The sequence below is a fragment of the Syngnathoides biaculeatus genome, chromosome 3 (genome assembly GCF_019802595.1).
Source record: "Syngnathoides biaculeatus isolate LvHL_M chromosome 3, ASM1980259v1, whole genome shotgun sequence".
NCBI classification, from domain to species: Eukaryota; Metazoa; Chordata; class Actinopteri; order Syngnathiformes; family Syngnathidae; genus Syngnathoides; species Syngnathoides biaculeatus.
The window spans coordinates 4,499,518-4,512,473 of NC_084642.1; the positions used below are offsets into that span (position 1 = coordinate 4,499,518).

At 45.6% G+C, this 12,956-nt stretch overlaps 1 protein-coding gene across 1 annotated transcript; it reads left to right on the plus strand.

Moving 5' to 3' along the window:
- Positions 1–12,481, plus strand: LOC133497485 (SHC-transforming protein 1-like). Its single transcript, XM_061813380.1, has 11 exons — positions 1–68; positions 2,800–2,860; positions 4,189–4,305; positions 4,393–4,446; positions 7,246–7,297; positions 7,388–7,514; positions 7,769–7,943; positions 9,321–9,393; positions 10,346–10,433; positions 11,631–11,778; positions 11,884–12,481. Exons 1-11 carry the CDS (start codon positions 1–3, stop codon positions 12,010–12,012), a joined length of 1,092 nt encoding a protein of 363 aa, XP_061669364.1. The 3' UTR covers positions 12,013–12,481.
- The last annotated feature ends 475 nt before the right edge of the window (positions 12,482–12,956 follow it).

The following is a 12,956-nucleotide window of genomic DNA, read 5'->3' on the forward strand; positions in this document are numbered from 1 at the left end:
ATGGGCAGCGTGGAGGTGACCCGTTCCATGCGCACCCTCGACTTTGACGCAAGGAAGCAAGTCACGCGGTAGGTTCCGTTTCCACCCCCGTCCCGTCCCGTCCCGTCACCGCTACGTACACGCGGAATCATCTGAGGAAAATGCATTTCGTCCCTCGGACAGGAAGAGGACGCGGAACGTGCCACATCCGCCAACGCCAGGCCCGTTTTTGAGCGTCGGCCGTCCGAGCGCAGGTTGCCGCGGCCGACGTGACCGCGCCGACCTCTGTTTGCCGGATTACGCGAATTTGCCGCAAAATTCAATTACGTGAATTTCCTCCTAATGATTTCACATACACTTATTACGAAAGAGGAAATAGGGAGCGAGAGAAACTTGAAATCCATTCTGCGCAACTCGTCTTTTGAGGAGAAGAAAAGCATTTCCAAGTAATAGTCAGCGCCGCGGACGGTGTAATCACAAGCGGACGCCGCGGCGAGTCACCATTCGGTCGGTCCCCTTTGCGGAATTGGCAAGTCTGCCCGCGAATGAATGAACGCGCCGTAACTTTTAGAGTTGTTTATCCGGGGAAGAGAAGGGGGGAGGCCGGAGGGACTTGAATTGAGTTGAATTGGTGTCAATGGCACGTTTGCGTTTCGGGTCATCTTTTCTCATTGGAATGAAAGGAAATGCCGGTGATCTGTGACAGCGCGACGCCAAACGGGGAAATTTTCACTCGGCCAAAAATAGAATTGTGCTGTTTTTTTTTTTTTTAATAAAAACGTACAACGATGAAATAATTGAATAGATTGCAAAAAATGAGACCGTTTGTGCATCATAATTTAATGCTTCAGTGCCCATTGACATTACGCTCATTCTGCTGCGCATGGTTTGCAGTTTATTGCCACTTTACATAATACACAGAGTTTTGCAATAATATGATAATAATATGAGTCATTTTGGCGGAACGGTGGCTCAGCTGGTAAGGCGCACAGTTCTGAGGTCCCGGCTTCGATCCTGGCCCCACCTGTGTGGAGTTTGCATATTGTCCACCGTGCCTGCGTGGGTTTTCTCCGGGTACTCCGGTTTCCCCCCACATCTCAAAAACATGCAACATTAATTGGACACTCTAAATTGGCCCTAGGTGTGATTGTGAGTGCGACTTTTGTCTGTCTCGATGTGCCCTGCGATTGGCTGGTGACCAGTTCAGGGTGTACCCCGCCTCCTGCCCGTTGACAGCCGGGATAGGCTCCGGCACGCCCCGCGACCCTCGTGAGGATAAGTGGCAAAGAAAATGGATAGATGTATGAGTCATTTTCCACAAAGGCTAAATAATGTCTGCCTGTGAGTATTGTTATAGTGTTTGTCTACAGGTGTTGCGGCACCGTTTGTGTTCTTCAAACAGTGACAGATACCTGCCTGTGTATTTTTTTATTGGTTGATTGTAAAAAGTATATTTAATGATCAAAATGCAAAGCCTTTGTGCAGGATTTTCTTGTTGGGGGAATTCACGCTGAACAAATAGCATTCTGGAAGAAAAAAAAGAGTTTTGGAATTGTTTTTTTTTTTTTTTTTTCTGACCACCGAAAAACAATCTTGAGGGTGGAGTGAGGGAGAGGTTGCCGTCGATGCTCACCATTTGACTCCGACCAAGTGTTTTCATGGCAATATTTGCAATTTAAAGTTTCACATTTTTTTATTGAAATATGCAGCACGGTGGAGCAACTGGTAAAGTGTTGGCCTCACAGTTCTGAGGACCTGGGTTCGATCCCGCCACCGCCTGTGTGGAGTTTGCATGCTCTCCCGCTGCCTCCGTGGGTTTTCTCCGTGCACTCCGGTTTCCTCCCGCATCCCAAAAACACGCAACATTTATTGGACACTGAATTGACCATAGGTGTGATTGTGAGTGTGGCTGTTTGTCTCCACGCGCCCTGCGATTGGCTGGAGACCAGTTCAGGGTGCACCCTAACCCTATCCTGCCCGTCGACAGCCGGGATCGGCTCCGCCACATCCCGCGACCCTCGTGAGGATAAGCAGCAAAAGTAAATGGACGTATGATTTAAATAAGTTACTTCGGATACCAGAAGAAGAGCAATTGGCAGTGCAGTGCGTCAGCTACGTAAACAAGTATTGGCAGCGAAAGCTAATATTTGACGGCAAGATGCCGCTACCGTGCGCTATATTATAATATGATTATATTATTGAGTTACTTTTGCAGGCTCATGACCGCGTAAGCAGCAATTGAATTTTCGAGCCCAGGGAGGCGGAGACCGCCGGCCCACGTGGTCCACTTGTGGGAAGTTGAATCTCGATGACGCGAGAGTGCGCGGCGGATGATCATTTTCCAGCTGACTTATGAAATGATTTTTCTGCTGGATTTCAGTTTTCTGAAATGAAGTTTGACATGACAGTTTATCACTTTTTTTTTTTTTTTTTTCAAGAAATGTGGCAATTCTCGCCAGTGATGGGAAAATTCCACCCACGAATCAAAAAAAAAAAAAAATTTAACAATTCCGCTCGATGTAAAACCGCAGATGGGGGAAATCCACGCAGACAAGCGATGTCAAAGTCTTATTGTTAAATAACTGTAATAATAATAATTCCTAATGTCTCACCCAAATCGCATTATGACGCCGCAAATTACATTTTGCCGTGCTCAGAGGAACGCACAAAAGAGTACTTTGAACGTTGAGGTTTGTTTTCATTCTCATATTTCGTATTTGTTTTTTAGGTTTATTTCAAATTCGGATGAAAAGGACAACGGTTTATTTGTCATGCCCGCGGGCCGTCTTTTTATTTTTATTTTTTGTGTGTGTCGTGCAGAGAGGCAATCAACAGACTGTGCAAGAGGACGGCGGCAAAGAGTGCAGACAAAACGGCAAATGTAAGACGCACAACCACATATTTCAACATCATGTATCCTCGGTTCTCAACCAAAATCCGTTCCAGAAGGCGGTTCGAGAAGTGATTTGTTCGAAATCCAAATCCACATTTTCCATTACAATTAATGGAAAAAGAAATAATGCGTTCCAAGCCTAAAAAAAAAAAGCTTTTTAAAGCATTTTTTTAGCTTTTCCTGATGATAAACTGCATACTAGAAATACATGTGTATATATAAATATCATATAAATAATATAATAAAATATATATTTATTTATTTAGGAGGCCCTGTAGCTCAGTGGTTAGAGCACTGGTTTGATAAACCAGGGGTTGTGGGTTCGTATCCCACTGGGGCCTCCACTCCCTGAGAAGGGTTGCGTCAGGAAGGGCATCCGTCGTAAAAATTGTGCCAAACACATGTGCGTTCATCTGAGATGACACGCTGTGGCGACCCCGAAAGGGACAAGCCGAAAGAAACTTACTTACTTACGTAGGCTAGTCTGGGTGTGGACTGCCGTATCTGTAGCGACTCAGCCCCCAGCTTTGTAAACTTTATTTTATTATTAACAAAAGTGCAGAATAAGTTTAAACAAGCAATAATGAGGGGGGAAAAAAAGCAAAGAATTTTTATAATTATTGTTTTTTTTTTTTTTTACAAAAAGTAACATACAAAAACATTAACCCGTAACTCGAGTTAACAAAATGTTTGAAACAAGACAAAAATGGAGAAATGCTCGTGGAATAGAGCATTAAAGTTCACAACAAAAATCAATGCAAAACTATCAACTATCAAATCTCTTCGGTGGGGGTGACTCGCCACCTTGAAGTTTTATTTTTCTTTTCCCAAAGGACATATCTAGTGTCACTTCTTTGGACCCATGAATTGGGGGGTTCACAGTCCTCAATAAGAAGAAAAAACTGGCACTAAATGGAGCTAAAGGGACACGTTTGCGTACAGAAGCTGCGTTAGACACAATAACAAAGCGCGTTGTGGGTGGGTCAGCTGGTCAGGCTGCACGCGTTATGTTACATCCGGCTTTTTTCGGGTGCGTTCGAGTACTGGATTTTCATTCGAAATTAAAAGTGAAAATCTCTAAATTTTCATTTGAAAAGCGATTTGTTCGAGAACGAGGATGTTCGAGAACTGAGTATTCACTCTATGGTGAAATATGCATTTCAGTTATGTGTTGTTTTTGGGGAAGGATGAAAATCTATATGGGTTTTGAAAAAAAAAAAAAATTCTGAAGCGTGTGTAAGAAATTTGTTGAAAAAAAACAAAAACAAACGTATTGAGTTTTGCACAAATGACCAATTTTTGCGCGTCACGCTCAGACCGAACACGAGCGTCTATCTTGCGTACTGGGACGGAGCAACGTGCAGTTTTCGGGGAGGCGGGTCATCCTCAGCGTCTCGGCAGACACGCTCACCCTCCTGGCCGCCTCCTCGCAGGTGAGCGGAACGACCGACCGTCGCCGCGTTCACGTCGTGCCTCGTGTCGTCGTAACGTCGCCTTTTCTCTTTCTCTGTCCCTCGCAGAGGATCGGCCAACACTCCATCCAGGCCATTTCCTTCGCCTCGGGGGGAGACCCGGTATGTTTGTCGTTTCACGTGACGTACACTCTATTCTGATTTATGCTGCTGGTTTTTTTTTTGTTTTTTGGGGGTTTTTTTTGGAGGCCATAATGCTCAGTGGTTCAAGCATTGGGTCGGTAAACCAGGGGTCGTGAATTCGTACCTCTCTGGGGGCCTCTACTCCCCAAGTGGGGTTGCGTCCGGCGCAAAAACTGTGCCAAACAAATATGAGCCTTCATCTGTGATATCACGCTGTGGCAAACCCTAACGGGACAAGCCGAAAGAAACTTACTTGCATTATATGCTGCGTTAATTCACTTTGCAGTCTTATGTGGAGTATTGAGCTATTTTATTCCGGCCTAAATCTTTGACGTCCTTTTAATTGCCACTTGCAAGGTCAGAGTACACCTGGTTATAAGCCTCGGTAAACGGAAAGAGTTTAACTCTAGCGCGGCGCTAGCGTTAGCATGGGGCTACCGTTAGCGCGGGGCCAGCGTTAGAGCAGTGCTAGTGTTAGCGCGGTGCTAGCGTTAGCGCATCTGTTTATAAGCCTCGGTTCACAGAAAGAGTTTAACTCTAGCATGATGCTAGCGTTAATGGGGGGCTAGCGTTTGCGCGGCGCAAGGGTTAGCGCACCTGGTTATAACCCTCGGTACACACTTTAACTCTAGCGCGGTGCGAGTGTTAGCATAGGGCTAGCGTTAGCGCGAGGCTAGTGTTAGTGACGGGCTAGCGTTAACGTGGGGCTAGCGTTAGCGCGAGGCTAGTGTTAGTGAGAGGCTGGGGTTAGTGCACCTGGTTATAAGCTTCAGTACACAGAAGTAGTTTAACGCTAGCGCCGCACTCACGCGAGTGCCGCATCACCGCATAAACTGCAGGGTTGAAAGAGTATGAAAAAAGTCTCGGCTTGTAGTCCGGAAATTACGGTACTCGCCATCCATTTTCTGAGCCGCTTGTCCTGACGAGGGTAGCGGGGGAGTGCGGGAGCCAATCCCAGCTGTCAACAGGCGGGGTACACCCTGAACTGGTCGCCAGCCAATCGCAGGGCACATGAAGACAAACAGCCGCACTCGCAATCACACCTAGGGGCAATTTAGAGTCTCCCATGAATGCATGTTTTTGGCATGTTGGAGGAAAGCGGAGTGCCCGGAGAAAACCCACGCAGGCACGGGGAGAACGTGCAAACTCCACACAGTGTGGAGGGGGGATTCAAACACCGGTCCTCAGAACTGTGAGGCCAACGCTCTAACCAGTTGCTCCACCGTGTCGCCTCACCGGGCCTCATCTGTAGCAGTTGCTCTTATCTTGCATCTGTTGGCTCTGAGGCAACGTTATTTACAGATGACAGAAATTTGCTAAGTTCAGCCCAAGTTTTTCCCAGACCGTCGGTCGATTGTTTGACGCGCAAATCGAAGCAGCTCAGCTCAGCAGCTGCATGCCACGTTTATCAGATCCGGCTTGATAAACATTTTTTATAATTGTTTACTTTGCTTCCTCCTTCAAGAATATACCCTGCTGATTGATTTATAGTCAAAGTATTTATTTATTTTTTTTCAAAGCACGCAAGCAGAAGACCGAAATGACGAAGTTGTGCAGTGAAAACTGCAATTGACCCTCTTAAATGTTTTATCTTACATCGGTGACGTCAAAAAGTGGCCAAACATCCGTCCGACAAACGAGACGCTTACGGATCAGCCGGCAGTTCGCCTCGCGGGCTTCGTCTTATCCCGTCGCTGCTCGTCTTAAAATAGTCCAAATCAGCACCAAAATACCAGTGACGTCGACTTTCATCACATGAGAGCGGATTACATAAAAATGTTTTGTCCTTCAACTCATTCTAAGTATCGCAGGATCACAATTTGAAGTGTATTAAATTATTTTTTTCTCACAGCGACAAAAAAAAAAACTTTTTTTTTTTTTTGCAGAATGGTATTGAAGGTTGAATACCCCCAACAAGAAAATCCTGCACATCGGCTTTGTATTTTGACCATAAAATATACTTTTTACAATTAAGCAATAAAAAGCACACAGACATATATTTGTCATTGTTTTACGAACACCACGGGTGCAGCAACACCTGTAGACAAACACTATAACAATACTCACGGGCATACATTATTTAGCCTTTGTGGAAAATGACTCTTACGCCCATCCTTCCATCCATTTTCTCTGCTGCTTATCCTCACGAGGGTCGCGGGGAGTGCCGGAGCCTATCCCGGCTGTCAATGGGCAGGAGGAACTGGTCGCCAGCCAATCGCAGGGCACATAGAGACAAACAGCCATAGTGACAAGCACACCTAGGGGGAATTTAGAGTGTCGAATTAATGTTGCATGTTTTGGGGGTGTGGGAGGAAACCAGAGTGCCCGGAGAAAACCCCACACAGGTATGAGGAGAACATGCAAACTCCACACAGGTGGCTCCGGGATCGAACCCGGGACCTCAGAACTGTGAGGCTAACGCTTTCCAGGCTGCTCCACCGTGCCGCCGAAGATTGTTTTCCATGCAAAGCAATTTAACATGTAGTTTATCACTTTGGACTTAGTTTCCAATGATGTAGAATAGGGAGACTACAATTGCTCTTTGAATCGCCTCATCGGTACGGCACTAATACTAGTCGTTCTATGCAGAGGGTAAAGAATACACGACTGCAGTTATATTATATTCTGATCCCGGACCTCAAAACTGTGAGGCCAATGCTTTACCAACCGAGCCACCGTGCCGCCGCTACTGTATATGTTCGCAAAGTATTTTCTGAGGTGCTACTTGGTGCAAAAACCTGAACCGGCGCACTAAAACCTGCACGAATGTGTTTGCAGGACATGGAAGACTACATTGCATATGTGGCCAAAGATCAAGTCAATCAAAGAGGTAGGGTTTTTGTCTCGGATCACAATGTTGCTGTCATGTGTGTGTACACTCATTATTATTATGATTATTATCATTTTGTCTACGTCTCAGCGTGTCACATCCTGGAGTGCCTCGAAGGCCGGGCAGCCGAGGTGATCCGCAGCATCGGTTGGGCCTTCGAGTCTCGCTTCAAACAGCAACTCCGTCACGCGCCGCCGCTCATCTCCGCCGATCCCAGGTCCGCCTCGTGACAAACATCGTCTCGCTTGGGTTTTCCAAATTTGTGTGTTTGTCGCAGCTAATCTGACGCCGCTCCGTCAAGATGCCACTTCCAGGAAAACGAAATGTCCCACGAGCAGCAGCCATCAGATTAAACGTTTTGATATCATCTGTTACGCAACAGTTGTAAACAACGGCTGGATGTTGACAGACTATACGGTTGCCCCCGTGAGTTCTTGGAAAGTCGGATCACAAATCGTCTTCTGCGTACAGATCGGCGGGGGGAATCTGCAACAAGTGGCTGTCGGAGGAGACTTTGACGGACGCCGATGAGGATAATGGCGACGCTAACGGCGAACGTCACCGCTACTACAGTGTGACTGCGAGGACTACGCCACGCCTCGGGGAAGGACTTGACCTGTGGGTCACAAGGGCGGACACGGAACAGGTAACGGGGCTACTTCGAAGCATTTCGCTGCATCCCCGATATGTGCGGGGGATTGGGACGGAGCCCTGCAGCCCGTCGTGAAGATCCGCTTGTTAATTGTTGACACCATTGATATTGTTTCAGGCTCCCCAAGAGGGGTTGCGTCGGGAAGGGCATCCGGCGTAAAAAAACTGTGCCAAACAAATATGAGCGTTCATCTGAGATGTCACGCTGCGGCGATATTTATTTTATTTGATATTTTTTCAACGGTCCCCAAGCTTTTTTTGCGCCACGGACAGCTAAAGGCAATTTTTTTCCATGGGCAAGCATTGAAACATATGAATAAAAATAACTCTCCTTTGTGTTAATTGTCATTCTCGAAATTAGTTGGGAAGGAATCCTCCGCACGTTTTGGTCAACAAATCAACCCGTCGCATCTTGTGTACTAGAGTTTACAGTAGCGTGTTAGAAATGTATTAATGATTACGTTATCATTAAAATGAAGCATTTCTTTGTTTGTCCGATATTTTTAACTTGCTCGTTATCTCCATCCATCATTGAAAAATAAAATTCTCATGAGCACAAAGTTGTTGTCTGTGTATTAAGAATCTTTAGAGACTAGTACCGATCAGGAAAGTCAACGCTAGCGTGGCTAGCGAGGCCACTAGCGGTATTCCATGACCAGCACACTGGTCTAGCAGTTAGCATGTGCGTCGCATGTCGATTCTCAAGTGAAATTAATAAAGAACGCCATTATGATTCGTTCGCAACTTTGCTCAGATTGGGGGGTACTACCTGTAGGACTGTAATATTATGCGCAGTTAGCGGTTCTGTGGTTTCTCGCTTCGATTGTTAGCTTAGGTCTTCCCCTGTGGCAGTTTGCAAGTCCTCCGCCGGGCTTTGCGGCTTCCTCCCATATTTTAAAAACCCGCGCGTTGGGTTAGCTGCAGTTACTCGGCTAGCGAGCGCCTCAATTGTCTGTAGTTGAGACGCGAATGCGAGCGCGATTGCTTTTCGTCCTGTGCGTGTCCTGCAAATGTCTGGCAACCGGTCCGGGCTTGTCCCCTGCCGCCGGAAGACTTGTGATAGGAGTTCAATTTTCCGTCATCACAAGTGTGTAATTGCGAAAGGATTTGATTTGGAAATGGACTGCTGTTTTCTTTTGATGAGTAATAACATTTTGCACGCTTTTGCAGAAAAGGTAAAACAACAACGGTTTTGTCCCATGCAACTTGTTATGATTGTGTTGCCGCTTTCGTGGGTCATTGCCGGTCAGACGATACGCAAGTAACGTGACAAATTTTGACCGAACTGTTTCAAAGAAATATTAAGCGAATCGCTTTTATTAAAAAAAATTGTTTTTTGTTTGTTTGAACGACTCTGTTTTTGTCGTTTCAGATTGCATCCTCTCCGGCTGTTTTGCTCTGCGAGAACTGTTCCATCGAGCAGGACGGAGATGCCCGGACGACAGGTACAACGTTTGAGTCCGGATACCATTCAATACATATTTTGACTATAATTGAACATTTCTCCCAGGGTTGGACAAACATGCCGGGCATTGATTTCCGTGAATGCCCGATGAGTCCAGAACGGGTCGGCAACAAAAAATTTCGAAATTCTGCCACCTCCAGTTTCACTTCCTGTTGTTTCTTCAGTGCCGCCGTCTCTAATCCGTACATCATGGCCGGCCTTACCACTGTTTTAGAGACTTCTGTCACATAGAACACCAGACACCTTCCGCCAACTGTTCCACCCCCCTTGGACCCGTTTCCTCACTTCCTTACCACACTCACCATTCCATTAACAGGAAGGGGCTCAGAGTGGATCCCTGATGCAGTCCCACCTCCACCTTAATGTTGGGTCAAAAAAAACAAATCTGTCTGGAGTTGCAAAAAAAAAAAAATGTAAAACTCTATATAAGCTGTGTCTATATTAGCCCGCTATCCAAACGACATTATTATGAATTATTATTCATGACGGACTGGAGGGAATGCGCGAATCCACGTGACTACGCTGCTGTGCGATGGTCTTTTAAGTTCAGCTTCCATAATTGATCCTTTGTTTTGCTGCATTAATGAAATTATAGAAATAAAGACATTTTTATGTCACATTTATTTTAAGGAATGAAAAAAAAACCCAATTGGAACATGTCTTTCTCGTGGAAATATAATGCAGTCCTCTTCTCTTTTCCCCCTCACTGCCAAAAAACAGAAAGCACTTTATAAACACAGACGTTTTTTGCCAAATATTTGCCAAAAACAAAATTGTATTCTTCTCATGTAGGCAAACCTTCCGCGTTGGCAAATGATTGAGTTCCAGAACCTTTGAATCCTGTGTTCTCCTCGGCTATCGTGCACTTTTCCCCTTCGCCATCCGCCATATTTGTACTTTACTCTGAGCTTCTACTTTCTTTGAGCCATCAGAATCTGAGACGAGGAGTAAACGACGTTCCCCTCCTTGCGACGCAAACGTCGGGAACCCGATCCAGGACGAGGGCTGGTTTCACGGCAGGTGGGTCACTGTAATATCAAACAAAGTATTTGACGGAACACTGCATACCGTAACTTCCGGCTTACAGAGCGCACCTGATTATAAGCCTCACCCAGTACATTTGTAAAGGAAATACTATTTGGTACATACGTATGTCGCACCTGTGTAAAAGCCGCAAGTGCCCACATTGAAACACGAGATTTTTACAAAGAAAGACGGTACACAGAGTTTTCAAAGTTGTACTACCTTAGCTTAGCTTAACATAGGAACAACACGGTAGCACGAACACGGCTGGTTATATAAAAAAAAAAAAAAAAAACATACCGGTAAAAAAAATACAGCTACACAGTAGCAACACGATAGCACAGCACTAACAGAGCCAGTTAAAAAAAAAAAAACAAACAAACATAAATCACTGAGACACGGCAATAAAACAGCAGAAACACACTAGTGTGGCGCTGACACTAGCGTGGCGCTAACAGGGCCAGTTAAAAAATATATATATATACTGGTAAAAATCACTTCCTCAGCAGCAAGACGCTAGCACAGCGCTAACAAGGCCGGTTAAGGAAAAAAGCGTAAATTTAAAAATCGCTGAGACACGGCAGCAACACAGCAGCACAGCGCTAACACTAGCGCAGCGCGAACAGCAACCAGGTTGTCCGGTTAAAAAAAAAAAAAACGTACTTCCTTGGCACATATATTCCACCGGTCTCACTCTTACCTTTTCCGCTCCAGTGCCCCCTTGCGGCCGTTAGAAAAAAATGCACAAATTAGCCACATCACCGCATAAGCCGCGGGGTTGAAAGCAGGTGAAATTGTCGCGGCTAATAGGCCGGAAATGACGGTACTTAATAAGTTCGCAAGTCCTAAAAAAGTTTTTTATTTAGCATTAAACAAACTTCACCGAGCTTTTCGGTAAATTGGGCCATGAGGTGAAGAAGTATTTTCAGGGTGTTGCCATCGTTAGTTGCTAAACGAGCCTTATTATAGATGCTAGGTGCGGCTAGCTCACAACTGAGCTGCTAACGAAATGATTTCACATTGTACTTCTGTAGTGGGGGAAGGAACTCGCGCTAGGAAGTCAACAGCCTGTTTTCGCCCCACCCAATGGCGCAGAAGCTCTTTTTTTTTTTTTTTGCAAATGTTTTCAGCGCTTATCTTCAAACATATTTCATGTATTTGAAGCATAAAAAACTTGCGCGGTGCTTGGCTCAGGTTAGCAAGAGAGCGGGCCGAGTCCCTTCTGTCGTGCAACGGGGACTTCCTGGTCCGAGAAAGCAGCTCGGCCTGCGGTCAGTACGTGCTCAGCGGGATGGACGGAACCACCGTGCGCCACCTGCTGCTGGTCGACCAGCACGGCCAGGTCGGCGACGCAAAACCGCAGAATGTCGGCTAAGGATCGGGAGCTTTGCTCATTTGAACTCGTGTTTTTTTCTGCTTGTGTGTGTGTGTGTGTGTGTGTGAGCAGGTTCGGACCTGTGACCAGGTCTTCCTCAGTGTGGGCCACCTGGTCCGGTTCCACATGCACAACCAGATACCCATCGTGACCGGGAGCGACCAGCTTTGCCTCAAGCAGCCGATCCTGCAAAGACACTAGCGTGTACCCGCGGGCCACGGAAAGCCCTTTCAGCATTTATTCCTCCTCCATGTGCACATGCGCTACTACTACAAAATGCATGTTGGTAGTAATGTGACGTTGTGCTACTAGTATGCCTACTGGTGTGCATACGTAATTGGAAGAATAATGTTACCGAGAGGACATGGTTGTTCTACTAGTGCGCTCTAGTCATTTTTCCATTGTGCTGGATTGTCTGTGTAGTGAGGACAAAAAAAAGCATACTAGTGCTGTATATAAATATGGACCCGAACCGAGATGAACAAGGATATTGAATAGATGCTCAAATGCAGTCGGGCGCATTCATATTTTACTGTCTGGGATGAACTTTTAGTGAGAAATTAACCCTAAAAGTTCAACATTATGACACTAGTGGCCCAATGTGGCTTTTCTCATGTACTGAGTACAAAAAAAAAATGCTAAGAATTAAATTTCTCTATTTTGACCATAATTGTATTTAACCGTTTGCAAGTAACATGCTATTTTATTGCTATTCATATCCAAATGACGAAAATACATTTATGAATTTGGATTTTACGTTGACACAGCGGTTGCCACACGTGTTTTTTTTGTGTGCGCTAGTTACCACATCCACTTTTGTGCCTGTCTGAGTTTGTAAGCACAATGGCCGAACAGTGGAAATATGGAAGTAAATAAGTGCCAGCAGGGTTTGAATTTGAAATGTAACCTGATCACATTTTTCAATATTTGCATTTCACCGCAACTTTTCACTGTTAACAATTCAACCGGCGACAATTCGCTGTCTGAAATTCACCGTCTGTGCCACCAGGTGGGGTTACTTCAGGTCAGAACCGAACAGGCAGCCAGTCCAGTTCCGCTTTCTTAGTATGTGACGTCACGTGACTAAGAAAGCGAAAGTTGATTGGCTGGGTGTTCGGTTCTGACACAGACGGTGAATTTCAGAC